Source organism: Magallana gigas, chromosome 8, assembly GCF_963853765.1.
Source record: "Magallana gigas chromosome 8, xbMagGiga1.1, whole genome shotgun sequence".
Taxonomy (NCBI): domain Eukaryota; kingdom Metazoa; phylum Mollusca; class Bivalvia; order Ostreida; family Ostreidae; genus Magallana; species Magallana gigas.
In genome coordinates this window covers 2,718,796-2,738,367 of record NC_088860.1, presented here as the reverse complement: position 1 = coordinate 2,738,367, position 19,572 = coordinate 2,718,796, and the positions used below count along the sequence as shown (strand labels likewise).

The 19,572-nt window shown below is 35.1% G+C and overlaps 1 protein-coding gene across 1 annotated transcript; it reads left to right on the top strand.

The window, feature by feature from the left end:
• Nucleotides 1-11,911: 11,911 nt before the first annotated feature.
• Nucleotides 11,912-13,945, top strand: LOC117686552 (uncharacterized). The gene is made up of 2 exons (XM_066068799.1): nt 11,912-12,137; nt 12,292-13,945. The coding sequence occupies exon 2, from the start codon at nt 12,517-12,519 to the stop codon at nt 13,459-13,461; it is 945 nt and encodes a 314-aa protein (XP_065924871.1). The 5' UTR covers nt 11,912-12,137; nt 12,292-12,516; the 3' UTR covers nt 13,462-13,945.
• Nucleotides 13,946-19,572: the final 5,627 nt, after the last annotated feature.

The following is a 19,572-nucleotide window of genomic DNA, read 5'->3' as shown; positions in this document are numbered from 1 at the left end:
ACAAAATCTTTATCGTTTTTAAGTTATTTGTAATGGAGTTTAAGAGTGCCTTGGCCCCTTAATAAAGGGGCCAGCCCCTATTTCTTGATTTTGTTGGAAAGAACTTTTGATTCTCTACCACTTTTGTTATATATGTCTAAACAAAATATCAACTGATAAAAAGATATAAATCAAAACGTGTGAAAATTTTGAATGAAAATTCGTGCCCAATTTTCGTGCCCAGGCGAGCTCCAAGAAATGGCGCAACAGGCATTAAACAACTACATGCTGCACAACTTCAAACTATAGTCTACCTATCCTGAAAATTTCATATTCATATCTCTTATGGTTTCCGAGTTTATAGCTGCACAAAATGGGTCGTCAAAAATTACAAAATGGCCGACAAATCGATACCGGAAGTGACTACGAAAAAATTAAGAAAAACGTATGAAGTTTAGATCACGCCCAACAATCTGTGAAAAAATGGTTGAGATCGGTCGAATAGATTTCGAGAAATCTCGTGCACAAAATTTGGAAAAAAATAATAATAACTAGACACGATCTCGTTACGAGTAACGAGGAGGTCTTCCGTTCAATTTTTCAAACGATACCATTAAAATATCAATGAAATTTCAGAATTTCCACTCACATTTCACATACAGCACATTAAAGATTTAATGTTTTAATCCCCTAAAAATTCCTAATTACGTCATCAATGGGTGTGGCTATGAGTTTTACAAACTGATATTGTTACGATCAACAACTTTGCTTCTATAATGCATTACAAAATCTTTATTGTTTTAAAGTTATTTGTAATAGAGTTTACGAGTGTCTTGGCCCCTTATTTAGGGGTCAGCCCCTTTTTCTTGATTTCTTTGAAAAGGTCTTAAGAATTCTAACATTTATTGTTCTTACACCCATCTAAAAGTGTTGATCATTTTGAGACACAAATGATTGAATATTTTAGGGGCCAGCCCTATAGATCCTTAATGGGAACAGAAATTCGTGTTTTGATATGTGGAATCGATTTAAATAATTAATTCAAACATTTTCTCTTCTTTGATGTCTAACAAAATATTTCTACTTCTTTAGTTATATTGCGTCAAAGTTTAAGTTCTTTGGCCCTTAAAAATCCCTAATTACGTAATAAATGGGCGGGGCAATATTTTTTTCTAACAGATATTGGTACGATCAACAACTTTGCTTCTATAATGCATTACAAAATCTTTATCGATTTTAAGTTATTTGTAATAGAGTTTAAGAGTGCTCTGGCCCCTAATTTAAGGGGCCAGCCCCTTTTTCTTGATTTCTTTGAAAAGGTCTTAAGAATACTGACAATTTTTGTTCTTACACCTATTTAAAATTGTTGATCATTTTTGAGATACAAATGTTTGAATATTTTAGGGGCTAGCCCTCTAGATCCTTAATGGGGACAGAAATTCGTGTTTTGATAAGTGGAATCGATTTAAATCATTATTTCAAACATTTTCTCTTCTTTGATGTCTAACAAAATATTTCTACTTCTATAGTTATATTGCGTCAAAGTTTAAGTATTTTGGCCCCTAAAAATCCCTAATTACGTAATAAATGGGTGTGGCAATATTTTTTTCTAATATATATTGGTACGATCAACAACTTTGCTTCAATATTGCATTACAAAATCTTTATCGTTTTTAAGTTATTTGTAATGGAGTTTAAGAGTGCCTTGGCCCCTTAATAAAGGGGCCAGCCCCTATTTCTTGATTTTGTTGGAAAGAACTTTTGATTCTCTACCACTTTTGTTATATATGTCTAAACAAAATATCAACTGATAAAAAGATATAAATCAAAACGTGTGAAAATTTTGAATGAAAATTCGTGCCCAATTTTCGTGCCCAGGCGAGCTCCAAGAAATGGCGCAACAGGCATTAAACAACTACATGCTGCACAACTTCAAACTATAGTCTACCTATCCTGAAAATTTCATATTCATATCTCTTATGGTTTCCGAGTTTATAGCTGCACAAAATGGGTCGTCAAAAATTACAAAATGGCCGACAAATCGATACCGGAAGTGACTACGAACAAATTAAGAAAAATGTATTAAGTTTAGATCACGCCCTAACATCTGTGAAAAAATGGTTGAGATCAGTCGAATAGATTCCGAGAAATCGCGTGCACAAAATTTGGAAAAAAATAATAATAATAACTAGATACGATCTCGTTACGAGTAACGAGTAGGTCTTCCGTTCAATTTTTTAAACGATTCCATTAAAATATCAAAGAAATTTCAGAATTTCCACTCAACCCCTCCTTTTCAGATAATGTATACGATTGTCAATATCCTTTCAAATGCTTAACAAAGAGTTTTGCTTTATCACATACAGCACATTAAAGATTTAAGATTTTAGTCCCCTAGTATCCCTAATGACGTCATCAGTGGGTGTGGCAATGGGTTTTACAAACTAATATTGTTACAATCAACAACTTTACTTCTATAATGGTTTACAAAATCCTAATCGTTTTTAAGGTATTTGTAAAAGTTGTTTTTAAGTTATTTGTAATAGAAATTACGAGTCTCTTGGCCCCTAATTAAAGGGGCTAGCCCCTTTTTCTTGATTTCTGTGAAAAGGTCTTAAGAATACAGACATTTTGTGCTCTTACACCCATCTTAAATTGTTGTTCATTTTTGAGATACAAATGTTTGAATATTTTAGGGGCCAGACCTGTAGATCCCTAATGGGGACAGACATTGGTGTTGTGATAAGTGGAATCGATTTAAATCATAAATGCAAACATTTTCTCTTCTATGATGTCTAACAAAATATGTCTCCTTTTCTAGATATATTGCGTCAACGTTTATGTACTTTGGCCCCTAAAAATCCCTTATTGCGTAATAAAGGGGCGTGGCAATGATTTTTTCTGATAGATATTGGTATTATCAACAACTTTGCTTCTATAATTGATACCAATATCTTTATGAATTTTAGGGGCCAAAGTACTTAAACTTTGACACGATCTATCTAGAGAAGTAGAAATATTTTGTTAGACATCAAAGAGGAGAAAATGTTTGAATTTATAATTGAAACCGATTCCACTTATCAAAACACGAATTTTTGTCCCCATTAAGGATCTAAAGGGCTGGCTTCTAAAATATTCAATCATTTGTATCTCAAAAATGATCAACAATTTTAGATGGGTGTAAGAACAAAAAATGTTAGTATTCTTAAGACCTTTTCAAAGAAATCAAGAAAAAGGGGCTGGCCCCTTTTTTTTTGGGGGGGGGGGGGCAAATGACTCGTAAAGTCAATTACAAACTACATAAAAACGATTAAGATTTCGTAATGCAATTTAGAAGCAAAGTTGTTGATTGTAGCAATATCTATCTGGAAAACTCATTGCCACACCCATTTATTACGTAATTAGGTATTTGTATACATTATCTGAAAGTGTGTGTGTGTGGGGTGGGGGGGGGAGGGTAATTCTAATGAATATTTTAGGGGCCAGCCCTCTAGATCCTTAATGGGGACAGAAATTCGTGTTTTGATAAATGGAATCAATTTAAATCATTAATTCAAACATTTTCTCTTCTATGTTGTCTAACAAAATATTTCTACTTCTCTAGTTATATTGCGTCAAAGTTTAAGTATTTTGGCCCCTAAAAATCCCTAATTACGTAATAAATGGGCGTGGTAATAATTTTTTCTAATAGATATTGGTACGAGCAACAACTTTGCTTCTATAATACATTACAAAATCTTTATCGTTTTTAAGTTACTTGTAATAGAGTTTACGAGTGTGTTAGCCCCTAAATAAAGGGGCCAGCTCCTTTTTATTGATTTTGTTGGAAAGAACTTTTGATTCTCTACCTCTTTTGTTATATATATCTTAAGAAAATATTAACTGATAAAAAGATATAAATCAAAACGTGTGAAAATTTGGAATGAAAAATCGTACCCAATTTTCGTGCCCAGGCGAGCTCCACGAAATGGCGCAACAGGCATTAAACAACTACATGCTGCACAACTTCAAACTATCGTCTACCTATCCTGAAAATTTCATATTCATATCTCTTATGGTTTCCGAGTTTATAGCTGCACAAAATGGGTGTTCAAAAATTACAAAATGGCCGACAATTCGGTACCGGAAGTGACTACGAAAATATTAAGAAAAATGTATGAAGTTTAGATCACGCCCTAACATCTGTGAAAAAATGGTTGAGATCGGTCGAATAGATTCCGAGAAATCGCGTGCACAAAATTTGGAAAAAAATAATAATAATAACTAGATACGACCTCGTTACGAGTAACGAGTAGGTCTTCCGTCCGATTTTTTATATATTTTAAATGATACCATGAAATATTGATACAATTTCATATTTAACACCCCCCCCCCCCCCAAAAAAAATTAAAATATTGGATAAAAATCCCTAATTACGCCAAACATGGGCCTGACGATAAGTTTTTTTTCAAACCGATAATGTAGTGTTCAACAACTTTGATTCTATAATGCATAACAAAATATTTATCGTTTTTAAGTTATTCGTAATAGACTTTACGAGTCTCTTGGTCCCTAATTAAAGGGGCAAGCCCCTTTTCGTGATTTTATTGGAAAGAACTTTTGATTCTCTACCACTTTTGTTATATATTATTTAACAAAATGTCAACTGATAAAAAGATACAGATCAAAACGTATGACAATTTTGAATGAAAATTCGTACCCAATTTTTGTGCCTAGGCGAGCTCCATGAAATGGCGCCACTGGGGTAAAACAATACAATAGTGCACAACTTCAAACTATAGACTACCTATCCTGAAAATTTCGTATTCATATCTTTAATAGTTTCTGAGATCAGCTCTGCACAAAATATGTCGTAAAAAGATAGAAAATTCGCCATAACTCGGTACCGGAAGTGCTGATTTCAAAATTTCAAAAAACGTCTAAAATTATGACCACCGGCAATCATCTGTGAAAAAATGGTCAAAATCGGCTGTATAGTTTCTGAGAAATCGCGTGCACAAAATTTGTGGAAAAAAATAATAATAAGAAACAGTACGAAAACAATAAGGTCTTCCGTTGGAAACGGAAGACCTTAATAAATAACTAGATCCTTAATGGGGACAACAATTCGTGTTTTGATAATAAGAATCAATTTAAATCATAAATTCAAACATTTCCTCTTCTATGATGTCTAACAAAATATGTCTACTTTTCTAGTTATATTGCGTCAAAGTTTAAGTACTTTGGCCCCTAAAAATCCCTAATTACGTAATAAATGGGCGTGGCAATGATTTTTTCTAATAGATATTGGTACGATCAACAACTTTGCTTCTATAATGCATTACAAAATCTTTATCGTTTTTAAGTTATTTGTAATAGAGTTTACGAGTGCCTTGGCCCCTAAATAAAGGGGCCAGCCCCTTTTTCTTGATTTCTTTGAAAAGGTCTTATAAATACTAATAATTTTTGTTCTTACACCCATTTAAAATTGTTAATCACTTTTGAGATACAAATGATTGAATATTTTAGGGGCCAGCCCTCTTAATCCGTAATGGGGACAGAAATTCGTGTTTTGACATGTGGAATCGATTTAAATCATAACTTCAAACATTTTCTTTTCTATGATGTCTAACAAATCATTTCTACTTCTCTAGTTATATTGCGTCAAAGTTTAAGTTCTTTGGCCCCTAAAAATCCCTAATTACGTAATAAATGGGCGTGGCAATAATTTATTCTAATAGATATTGGTACGATCAACAACTTTGCTTCTATAATGCATTACAAAATCTTTATCGTTTTTAAGTTATTTGTATTAGAGTTACCGAGCGCCTTGGCCCCTAATTTAAGGGGCCAGCCCCTTTTTCTTGATTTTTTTGAAAAGGTCTTAAGAATACTAACAATTTTTGTTCTTACACCCATTTAAAATTGTTGATCATTTTTGAGATACAAATGATTGAATATTTTAGGGGCCAGCCCTTTAGATCCTTAATGGGGACAAAAATTCGTGTTTTGATCAGTGGAATCGATTTAAATTATAAATTCAAACATTTTCTCTTCTATGATGTCTAACAAAATATTTCTACTTTTCTAGTTATATTGCGTCAAAGTTTAAGTACTCTGGCCCCTAAAAATCCCTAATTACGTAATAAATGGGCGTTGCAATGATTTTTTCTAATAGATATTGGTACGATCAACAACTTTGCTTCTATAATGCATTACAAAATCTTTATCGTTTTTAAGTTATTCGTAATAGAGTTACAGCCCCTTTTTCTTGATTTTGTTGGAAATAACTTTTGATTATCTACCACTTTTGTTATATATGTCTTAACAAAATATCAACTGATAAAAAGATATAAATCAAAACGTGTGAAAATTTTGAATGAAAATTCGTACCCAATTTTCGTGCCCAGGCGAGCTCCAAGAAATGGCGCAACAGGCATTAAACAACTACATGCTGCACAACTTCAAACTATCGTCTACCTATCCTGAAAATTTCATATTCATATCTCTTATAGTTTTCGAGTTTATAGCTGCACAAAATGGGTCGTCAAAAATTACAAAATGGCCGACAATTCGGTACCGGAAGTGACTACGAAAAAATTAAGAAAAATGTATGAAGTTTAGATCACGCCCTAACATCTGTGAAAAAATGGTTGAGATCGGTCGAATAGATTCCGAGAAATCTCGTGCACAAAATTTGGAAAAAAATAATAATAATAATAAATAATAACTAGATACGATCTCGTTACGAGTAACGAGTAGGTCTTCCGTTCAATTTTTAAACGATACAGTGTGTACGATTAAAAAATATAAATGAAATTTCAAAATTTCCCCTCAACCCCTCCCTTTCAGATAAGGCATATGATTGTCAATATCATTTACAATGCTTAACAAAGTGTTTTGGTTTTTATACCTACAGCAGATGAAAGATTTAAGATTTTAGTTCCCTAAAATCCCTAATTATGTCATCAATGGGAGTGGCAATGACTTTTACAAACTAATATTGTTACGATGAACAACTTTGCTTCTATAATGCATTACAAAATCTTGATCGTTTTCAAGTTATTTGTAAGAGACTTTACGAGTGACTTGGCCCCAGATCTTAGGGGCCAGCCCCTTTTTCGTGAGTTCATTCGAAAGGTCTCACGAATACTAACATTTTTTGTTCTTACACCTATCTAATATTTTTGTTCACTTTTGAGATACAAATGATTAAATATTTTAGGGGCCAGCCCTGTAGACCCTAAGTGGGGACAGCCATGGGTGTTTTGATAAGTGGAATTGATTATTATCATGAATACAGACATTTTCTCTTCTACAATACTTAAGAAAGTATGTCTCCTTCTCTAGATATATCGTGTCAAAGTTTAAGTACTTTGGCCCCTAAAATCCCTGATTACGTCATAATTGGGCGTGGCAATAATTTTTTCTAATAGATATTGTTACGATCAACAACTTTGCTTCTATAATGCATTACAAAATCTTTATCGTTTTTAAGTTATTTGTAATAGAGTTTACGAGTGTCTTGGCCCCTAATTTAAGGGGTCAGCCCATTTTTCTTGATTTCGTTGAAAAGAACTTTTAATTCTCTACCACTTTTGTTATATATGTCTTAACAAAATATCAATGGATAAAAAGATACAGATCAAAACGTATGAAAATTTTGGATAAAAATTCGTACCCAATTTTCGGGCCTAAGCGAGCTCAAAGAAATGGCACCACTGGCGTAAAACAAAATAATAGTGCACAACTTCAGACTATAGACTACCTATCCTGAAAATTTCATAGTCATATCTCTGATAGTTTCTGAGATCAGCTCTGCACAAAATAGGTCGTAAGAAAACAAAAAAATGGCCGATAAATCGGTACCGGAAGTGACGACAACAAAAATTTCAGAAACATATGAAATTCAGATCACGACTCATCATCTGTGAAAAAATGACTGAAATCGGCCGAATAGTTTTTGAGAAATCGCGTGCACAAAATTTGGAAAAAAAAATAATAATAACTAGATACGATCTCGTTACGAGTAACGAGTAGGTCTTCCGTTCAATTTTTAAACGATAGCATTAAAATATCAATGAAATTTCAGAATTCCCCTCAACCACACCCTTTCAGAAAATGTAAACGCTTGTCATTATCCTTTAAAATGCTTAACAAAGAGTTTTGCTTTTTCTCATACAGAACATTAAAGATTTAAGGTTTTTGTCCCCTAAAATCCCAATTACGTCATCAATGGGTTTGGAAATGAGTTTTACAAACTGATATTGTTACGATCAATTACTTTGTTCCTACAATGCATTACAAAATCTGTATCGTTTTTAAGTTATCTGTAATAGAGTTTACGACAGTCTTGCCCCTAAGTAAAGGGGCCAGCCCCTTTTTCTTCAGTTCATTCGAAAGGTCTCACGAATTATAACATTTTTTGTTCTTACACTTATCTAGAATTGTTGTTCATTTTATAATTACAAATGATAGAATATTTTAGGGGCCAGTCCTCTAGATCCTTAATGGGGACAGACATTGGTGTTTTGATTAATGGAATCGATTAGAATCATCAATACAGATATTTTCTCTTCTACAATGCTTAACAAAATATGTCTCCTTCTCTTGATATATTGCGTCAAAATATTTGTACTTTGGCCCCTAAAAATCCCTAATTACGTAATAAATGGACGTGGCAATGATTTTTCTGATAGATATTGTAACGATCAACAACTTTGCTTCTAAAATGCATTACAAAATATGTATCGTTTTTACGTTATCTGTTATAGAGTTTAAAAACCCTAATTACGTCATAAATGGGCGTGGCAATGATTTTTTCTGATAGATATTGTTACGATAAACAACTTTGCTTCTATAATGCATCACAAAATCTTTATCATTTTTAAGTTATTTCTAATAGAGTTTAGAAGTGTTTTGGCCCCTAATTTAAGGGGCCAGCCCCTTTTTTCTTGATTTCGTTGAAAAGAACTTTTTAGTCTCTACCACTTTTGTTATATATGTCTTAACAAAATATCAACTGATAAAAAGATACAGATCAAAACGTATAAACATTTTGGAAAAAAATTCGTACCCAATTTTCGAGCCCAGGCGACCTCAAAGAAATGGCGCCACTGGCGAAAAACAAAATAATAGTGCACAACTTCAAACTATAGACTACCTATCCTGAAATTTTCATAGTCATATCTCTGATAGTTTCTGAGATCAGCTCTGCACAAAATAGGTCGTAAAAAACTACAAAATGGCCGATAAATCGGTACCGGAAGTGACGACAACAAAAATTTCAAAAACATATAAAATTCAGATCATGACTCATCATCTCTGAAAAAATGACTGAAATCGGCTGAATAGTTTTCGAGAAATCGCGTGCACAAAATTTGGAAAAAAAAATAATAATAATAATAATAAGAAACAGTACGAAAACTATAAGGTCTTCCGTTGGAAACGGAAGACCTTAATAAGAAACAGTACGAAAACTATAAGGTCTTCCGTTGGAAACGGAAGACCTTAATAATAATAAGAAACAGTACGAAAACAATAAGGTCTTCCGTTGGAAACGGAAGACCTTAATAAGAAACAGTACGAAAACTATAAGGTCTTCCGTTGGAAACGGAAGACCTTAATAACTAGATACGACCTCGTTACGAGTAACGAGTAGGTCTTCCGTCCGATTTTTTTTTTGTTATTTTAAATGATACCATGGAATATCGATACAATTTCATATTTAACACCCCCCCCCCCCCGCCCCACCAAAAAAAAAAATTAATTAAAATGTTGGAAAAATATCTCTAATTACGTCAAACATGGGCCTGACGATGATTTTTTTTCAAACCGATAATGTAGTGTTCAACAACTTTGATTCTATAATGCATAACAAAATATTTATCGTTTTTAAGTTATTCGTAATAGACTTTACGAGTCTCTTGGTCCCTAATTAAAGGGGCCAGCCCCTTTTTCTTGATTTCATTGGAAAGAACTTTTGATTATCTACCACTTTTGTTATATATTATTTAACAAAATGTCAACTGATAAAAAGATACAGATCAAAACGTATGACAATTTTGAATGAAAATTCGTACCCAATTTTTGTGCCAAGGCCAGCTCCATGAAATGGCGCCACTGGCGTAAAACAATATAATAGTGCACAACTTCAAACTATAGACTACCTATCCTGAAAATTTCGTATTCATATCTTTAATAGTTTCTGAGATCAGCTCTGCACAAAATAGGTCGTAAAAAGATAGAAAATCCGCCGTAACTCGGTACCGGAAGTGACGATTTCAAAATTTCAAAAAACGTCTAGAATTATGACCTCTGGCAATCATCTGTGAAGAAATGGTCCAAATCAGCTGAATAGTTTCTGAGAAATCGCGTGCACAAAATTTGTGGAAAAAAATAATAATAAGAAACAGTACGAAAACAATAAGGTCTTCCGTTTCCAACGGAAGACCTTAATAAGAAACAGTACGAAAACAATAAGGTCTTCCGCTGGAAACGGAAGACCTTAACAAGAGACACCAATAAGGGACATTAAAAATCGTGTAGTTAACAAATAGTACTAGTAATTTTTATATCACAAGGATGAAATACAAGAGAAAACTTTCTAACAAGGTCGCTATTTATCCAGTTGCTTCAAACGAAATTCATAATATTACAAATTCTTAAAACTAGGTAGTACTACCATTATTATACACACGTTCTTATCAGTTTGGCATTATAGACAGGTCAGCCTTATCTCATAGACGTTCTTATAATTAGATCAATTATGAAGAGTCTGATTCAAGCTGGTTTGTTTTATTGTCGTCTTGTGGTGAGACTATGTATTTGTTTGGGTCAAGTGAATGAGGATGTGTTTAATTCTTCCATCCAAATCTCATACGAAAAATCCACAAGCAAGAGGAAAAAATTGCCGCAATAGAAGCAAATGCAAAATTAGACCGTAAAGATCTCATCAGTTAAATACTGATGTCAGAAGAAAAGTTGAAGGATTCGGATCATAAACAAAAGAAACTGGAAAAAACAATAGAAAATATAGACAACATTATTAAAAAACTAGAAATCAAAACATGGATCAAAAATGAAGAAAATTTGCAAAATGAACAATCTTCGGAAATAAAGAAACAGGAAAACTCTAGCGTAGAACCAGCTGCAGTTAATGTCTTCCAAAATATGACAGGCAGTGGTCACGATCGGTCAGTTGCTGTGGAAAGAAAGTTGAAAAGAATAATTAACGGAGGGGTGTATACCAGTAAGCTGTCTACAGTCTTTATATATTAAAAATTAATATTACAATATATTTTAAGATTGTTTGCCTTTCTTTCCTTTAAATCATCTGCCAAGTGATGAACTAATTGTTATTTTTCTTTCATTGCAGCACATGTCGTCGCATTTTATGCTTATCTTAGTAAATCGGATGGCTCGCTGGGATTGCACCACACGTTGATATTTGATACAGTTATAACCAATGTTGGATCTTCTTACAACCACCATGACGGGGTTTTCACGGCTCCAGTCAGTGGGGTCTACGTCTTCATCTGGAATATTTACAGCGGTTTTCACGGGGATGTAGTATCCGATTGATGGTGAATTCTGTTAGAAAGGGGGATTTGATCTGATAGCCTTACTGTGACAGAGGATCACGGCTCTAGCGGTGGTGTAGTCGTTGATATCAGCCAGGGAGACATCGTCTTCATAAGAACACACTCAACACATTCACCATCTGGATCATTAGTCAGCAGCCCTGGATTGTTCGAGTCTTCATTCAGTAGATGGCGTTTGCAGTGACAGCAAATATAATTATGTTTAATTGTAGAAATAAAAAATAAATCCCAATATTTATTTTTTAATTCTGCTTAACACTGTTTCTATGATAAAACCATGCAGAAAGCACTTTATGCTGGATTGTTTAAATATTTTTCTGCCTTTATTGTAAATTTTTGGCATTAATTGTGTGGGCAGATTTAAAATTTACAATATCTAATTATTTAACAAGTTACGCTTGTTCTTGTGCGCAGGTGGATTGAGTTGGTGAACACTTTCTTTACTTTTCTATTGGCCGTTGTTCCCATTGGCTAGTATTATCGAATCAGATCATTTCTATTATTATAAATCCCGGTTACTTTTGATTTTGTTTCACTGTGGGTCCGGCGATTTTGTACACCAACACCTCGCACAAGGTATTTATTGTATTAATTTATATAACATAACTTTTCTTAGTATCTACATAAAGTAAACTAAGATTATAATAAAGTTTAAAGCTTTATTTAAACCGTAACGAATTATTGTGTATAAATTGTATATATATTTATATGTGTTTATATTTATTTACAGAATCACCTTTTTGTACATATAAAACATCCTGAACACAGAACCGTGTCTTTATTATTTACTCGGTCACAAATGGCGTCGCCGGTATCTACAGTCAATGGTGATTCTTGTGTGAGGAAGAATGTCTACAAAATCCAGTGAGCAGTCATCGCTGAAAACAACTCACCTGTGAAAAGTCCGGAACGTACCGTTACCTCTTTTGTTAGAAATACCTTTAAACGCCGAACCATGACGACAAAGAAATTAAGACAACAAATAAAAACTCTACAAAAAGAACTCGATAAACGCATAGATGAGGACAACGAAGAATACAAATCCAAAACTACTTATCTAAAACCAGTCCGTAATGTGCAGAAATTCAGCGGAAATGAAGATAAAGACGATATTCATGTCGACGACTGGATAGAAGAAGTTGAACATGTCATCAAAAGTCACCGTATGAATAGAGAAGAAAGTACCGACTTCATATATTCAAATCTGACTGGATTGGCAAAAGAAGAAATCAAATATCGGCCATATGAAGAAAGAAGCAATCCAACAAAAGTGTTGCGTATTTTAAGTGAAACGTTTGGAGACAAAGAAGGAATAACAGTCCTACAGAGAAATTTCTTTGAGCGAAAACAGATGGAAGGGGAGTCTTTACGAGAATACAGTTACGCTCTGATGAACCTCATCAAGAAAATTACGACGAAAAACACAGATATTATTCCAAACCCTGATTTGACCCTGTGTGAACAATTTGCGCAAAATGTGAATGATATCTCATTACGTAGAGAATTAAAACGACTTATTCGTCAACAGCCGGATATACATTTTTTGGACTTCCGGGACGAAGCAATATTGTTTTCAGAGGATGAAGAAAAGAACCGCTCAAAGTGCTCAACAGACAGACATACTACAGAAAAACAGGCCGCTGAATCTTCACAGAAGTCAGAGAAAACTACTCACGGAATTGACAAATACTTAGAAGTCATACAACGGCAGGAACAAAACATCGACAATCTTACAAAGTTACTTGAACGGCAAACTGTATCCAAATCCAAAGAACAATACCGATTACCATATCCACAGTTAAACCGCCGCCGTTGCTATACATGTAAAAGCGAAAATCATATCCAAAGAAACTGTCCACGAAATCTCACTTCGGCAAATTACCAACAATCGGGAAAATAGATCCTGCTGATGAGCAGAGTCCGACATCAGTAGGAAATAAAGAGGACTCCACCTGTGTCAATCATATTATTGGTCAAAGCCCTACAGTTAAAATTAAAATGTTTGGTGTAGAAATTAACTGTTTATTAGACACTGGGTCTATGGTGACTACAATAACGGAAAGTTTTTATAGAAACAACATCGAAACACTCTGTAAGAATATAAAGAATGATGTGAAATTGAATTTAAAAGCAGCAAATGGAATTTCAATCCCTTATATCGGATACATAGAAGCTGATGTTGAATGTATGGGAAACGTTATAGAAGATCGCGGTATCCTGATAATTAAAGATACAGAAGATGGAATGACTCGGAAACGTAAACACAATATCCCGGGCATTTTAGGAATGAACATTATTGGACAGTGCAGAGACATTTTTATTCAAAAACATGGAAATTATTATCACGAGAAAGTGTCTGAAATATCCTGCAATTCGAAAATTAAGTCAGCATGTCGAGTATGTGATCAAGAGAACAGGACTGTGTATGGTTTTGCTAAAGTGTCTGCGCGACATCCCGTTAGAGTCCCCGCAAGATCTGTGATCGTGATCAACGCTACTGGGCCGCCAATACCTGGAAATTACTCAGCCGTAGCAGAACCATTGTCGCATAGCGAGCACCTGAGTGACAGCATTGTTATAGTCCGGACATTCGTTCAAGTGATCAAGGGCCATTTCTATTTGCGGCTAGCGAACATAACTGATTCTGATGTCTGGATTTCACCTCGAACACGCATTGCTATATTATCAAAAGGAGAAGAAGTTATCAATGAAATTAGTGACCCTGTGCAATTTTCCAATTGTGGCACAGTACAGGAAATATTTGTGCAGTGTTATGTGACAGAATCTACTAACGAACGTTCCTGTGATCCAGAGTTCCGTATTCCTGTAAACTTGGACAAAGTTGACGCGACAGACCAAGAGAAACGAAGCATAGAATTACTATTTCACAGATATCATGACGTATTTTCAAAGTCGGATTTAGACACAGGATTTACAGATACGGTAAAACACAAAATAACGCTGACAGATGGAGTATCGGTCAATCTACCGTACCGACGCATTCCCCCGACGCAATTTGAGGAAGTTAAACAACATATTAGAGAGCTATTACATAGGGATATCATAAGAGAAAGTACCAGTGCGTATGCATCACCAATTGTTATCGTTCGCAAGAAGAATGGTGAATTACGTCTGTGCGTTGATTATCGGAAGTTAAACTCTAAGACAATCAAAGACGCATATCCTCTCCCCCGTGTTGAAGAATCATTTGATACACTGTGTGGTTCCCGTTATTTCTCGACCATGGATTTGACTTCAGGATATAACCAAGTTGCAGTAGAAGAGAACGACAAACACAAAACAGCATTTACTACACCATTTGGACTATACGAATTTAACACCATGCCGTTCGGTTTGTGTAACGCTCCCGCCACCTTTCAGAGACTTATGCAGCACTGTTTCCGTGATGAAGTTTTCCAGATACTCCTGGTATTCTTAGATGATATTATTGTGTTTTCACGGACTGTAGAAGAACAAATTCAGAGATTGGAAGTAGTATTTCAGAAACTTCGTCAGCATGGACTTAAATTAAAACCATCTAAATGTGATTTTTTCAAAGAGGAAGTAAAATACCTGGGGCACATAGTATCAAAGCATGGAATTAACACAGATCCTCTAAAAGTGCAAGCTGTGAGTGACTGGGCAACACCGTCAACACCAAAACAGTTACGTTCATTTCTTGGATTGGCGTCATATTATAGACGTTTTATTCAGTCTTTTGCGAAAGTTGCAGCGCCATTGTACAATTTAATCAGAAAGTTTCCGAATGCATCTAAGAAGCTGTTCTGTGAAAAGTGGAATAGTGAATGTGAAAAATCATTTGTGTTATTAAAAGAATTACTTACCAGTGCACCGATTCTAGGATATGCCGATTACACAAAACCTTTTGTGCTTGAAGTCGATGCAAGTCTCAACGGTCTCGGGGCGGTACTTTCGCAACACCAAGATGGTCAATTACGTGTTATTGCGTACGCCAGCAGATCACTTCGTCCCAACGAACGGAATGTACAGAATTACAGTTCGCGACGTCTGGAACTTTTAGCATTGTATTGGAGTATTACCGACAAATTCCGGGATTATTTAGTGAACTCTTCTTTTACCGTTTATACCGACAATAATCCGCTTGTGTATCTACAGTCTTCTAAATTGAGTGCATACGAACAACGCTGGGTGTCACAGTTGGCTCTCTTCAACTTTGAAATCAAATATCGCAGTGGAAAACACAATTCGAATGCAGATGCTCTTTCACGTAAGTCAGTGAGTGAAGAAGGAATACTTACCTCATCAACCAGTCTAGGAAATCTCTGGTCGTCTGAAATTCCAAAAGATGTTATGTGTGTGCAACAGAGATTGTGTCAAGAATCATCCGATGTGATATGTGTTGAAATGCAATGTTCTCTTCGTCAATACAGTCAAAGTGATCTGAAACGCTTACAGTCTCAGGACAAAGACATTCATCAGTTTTTAAAGTTCTGGAAACAGGGGGTATATCCAAAGAAAGAAGAAAGGAAAAACTGTGAAAAGGCTGTGAATATTCTTCTCAGGCAGTGGAATCGTTTAAGTATGGATAACGGAATACTTTACAGAACTGTGTGTGATCCTGTTAATGGAGAAACCAAACAGTACGTTTTACCATCTTCACTGAAACTAGAAATTCTTAAACAGTGTCATGACAACCTTGGTCACCAGGGAATCGAAAGATCATTCAGTGTTATTAAAGACCGGTGTTATTGGCCTAGAATGTTTAGTGAGATCAAAGAATATTGCAAGAACTGTGAACGTTGTTGTGTAGCCAAATCAGAAAACCAACAGATTAGACCAGCTATGAACCACTTACTAGCAAACCGACCTCTGCAAATTCTAGCCATTGATTTCACAGTATTGGAACCATCTAAGGGTAAGGAAAATGTACTTGTGATGACAGATGTTTTTACCAAATTCACACAAGCAGTGGCCACCCGTGATCAGAAAGCTTCTACCGTTGCATTGTGTTTGATTCAACAGTGGTTTCATCACTATGGTATACCGGATAGAATTCATAGCGATCAGGGAAGAAACTTCGAGTCGGATATTATTAAACAACTCTGCAAAATTTACGACATACAAAAGTCAAGAACAACAGCTTACCATCCCGAAGGCAATGGACAGACAGAACGTTTTAATCGTACACTTCACGATTTACTCAGAACTCTACCACCACAGAAGAAGAAACTCTGGCCAGATCATTTATCCGATGTTACTTTTGCGTACAATGTGTCTCCAAATTCCAGCACTGGTTACAGTCCTTTCTATTTATTTTTCGGTCGTAAACCTAAAATTCCAGTCGATTTTATTGTGTCGTCAACAGTGTCAGATTCTGTCTCGGATAGTGATGTGAATTACGATGAATTCATTCAAGAGCACAGAAATAATGCTAGTGAATTATTCCAGCATGCTAAAAGAAACCTGGAAAAAAATGCATCACAGAGGAAAGATCGCTTCGACGCAAAAATGGTGGATCATCCGATTGGTGTGGGTGACGAAGTTTTCATAAGAAACAGAGGTTTTACAGGAAGACACAAACTTCAAGACCTTTGGAGTACAACAAGATACCATGTTCAAACAGCCAAAGACAGTGTGTATACAGTTGTTTCAGACACTGGACAGCAGCGTACCCTTAATAGACGTGATATCAAACGCGTACCGCCGAAATATATAAGCAGTGACAATTGCCATGCACGTGACGTTAAGCCATCCTTATCTCTTCGTCGGAGTTTGCGATTACGCGATAAACAGAAGAGTATGTGGGATTAAGAATCATAGACTGTGAATGTGATACGTATATTGAACATTTGATTTATATATGATATTATGTTGATTAGTGTGTGTTTGAATTTTGATTTTTATCGAGACGATAAAATTCAAAGCAGGGGAGTATGTGGGCAGATTTAAAATTTACAATATCTAATTATTTAACAAGTTACGCTTGTTCTTGTGCGCAGGTGGATTGAGTTGGTGAACACTTTCTTTACTTTTCTATTGGCCGTTGTTCCCATTGGCTAGTATTATCGAATCAGATCATTTCTATTATTATAAATCCCGGTTACTTTTGATTTTGTTTCACTGTGGGTCCGGCGATTTTGTACACCAACACCTCGCACAAGGTATTTATTGTATTAATTTATATAACATAACTTTTCTTAGTATCTACATAAAGTAAACTAAGATTATAATAAAGTTTAAAGCTTTATTTAAACCGTAACGAATTATTGTGTATAAATTGTATATATATTTATATGTGTTTATATTTATTTACAGAATCACCTTTTTGTACATATAAAACATCCTGAACACAGAACCGTGTCTTTATTATTTACTCGGTCACAATTGTTTATTTTGTTCTTTAATAGATCAGAATATGGGGATTGGTAAAATACGAAGTGGCCTAATTGATCTTAAGAATAGTCATCAGTTGGCTATGTACCCTTTTTCTGAACTGATAGCTACATTATATAATTATTGCTGTTTTAGGGGCCAATACTTAAAAAGTGAAGTATTCACACAGCCGTATTGAGAGAAAAACAGCAATAATTGTTTTATCTTATGATTCAGCGACGAATTGATACAGACATATCAAACTGAAAAGAAAATCTCATCTTTCAGTTTAAAATCATTGCCGTACACATTGAGAAATGCGATATTTCTTTGGACGACAAAATAACGACCACCAATCGTAAAATGTTTGAAATTCCTACTCTATTTTTAGTCAAATGTAGGACAAATCCAAAAGTCATATTGACCACCTAAGACACGTGCAGGTGAATATAACGTTGTTTTTTGGGGGATATTTTTCTAGAAATATCAGCAGTCAGAGGGCTAGGCATTAAACAATCATATAATATAATACCTTTATGAAGTACCCATATGAACCATTAAAGCATTTTATACATTTATTGCATGATCGTGAGGGAGGGAGATATGAAGACCTATTACCCCAGGAAAATCATACTTCCAGGGGAAAAAAATGGTAGAAATTGTTTATGAAGGTTTTTGAGGTTTTTCTTTTAGTTTTTAGCTCACCTGAGCTGAAAGCTCAAGTGAGCTATTCTGATCACATTTTGTCTGGCGTCCGTCTGTCCGTATGTCCGTCTGTCCGTCCGTCTGTCCGTCCGTCTGTCCGTAAACTTTTCACATTTTCAACATCTTCTCAAGAACTACTAGGCCAATTTCAACCAAACTTGGCACAAATCATCCTTAGGCAAAGGGGATTCAAAGTGAAAATTAAGGGCCACACCCGTTTTCAAGGGGAGATAATTAGAAATTAATGAAAAATTTCGAGAAATTTTCAAAAATCTTCTTCTCAAGAACCAGAAAGCCAGGAAAGCTGAAACTTGTGTGGAAGCATCCTCAGGTAGTGTAGATTTAAAGTTGTGAAATTCATGACCCCCGGGGGTAGGGTGGGGCCACAATGGGGGGGTCGAAGTTTTACATAGGAATATATAGAGTAAATCTTTAAAAATCTTCTTCTCAGAAACTAAACAGCCAGGAAAGCTGAAACTTGTGTGGAAGCATCCTCAGGTAGTGTAGATTCAAAGTTGTGAAAATCATGATCCCCGGGGGTAGGGTTGGGCCACAATGGGGGTCGAAGTTTTACATAGGAATATATAGAGTAAATCTTTAAAAATCTTCTTCTCAGAAACTAAACAGCCAGGAAAGCTGAAACTTGTGTGGAAGCATCCTCAGGTAGTGTAGATTCAAAGTTGTGTAAATCATGACCCCCGGGGGTAGGGTGGGGCCACAATGGGGGGTCGAAGTTTACCATAGGAATATATAGAGTAAATCTTTAAAAATCTTCTTCTCAGAAACTAATCAGCCAGGAAAGCTGAAATTTGTGTGGAAGCATCCTCAGGTAGTGTAGATTCAAAGTTGTGAAATTCATGACCCCCGGGGGTAGGTTGGGGCCACAATGGGGGGTCGAAGTTTACCATAGGAATATATAGAGTAAATCTTTAAAAATCTTCTTCTCAGAAAC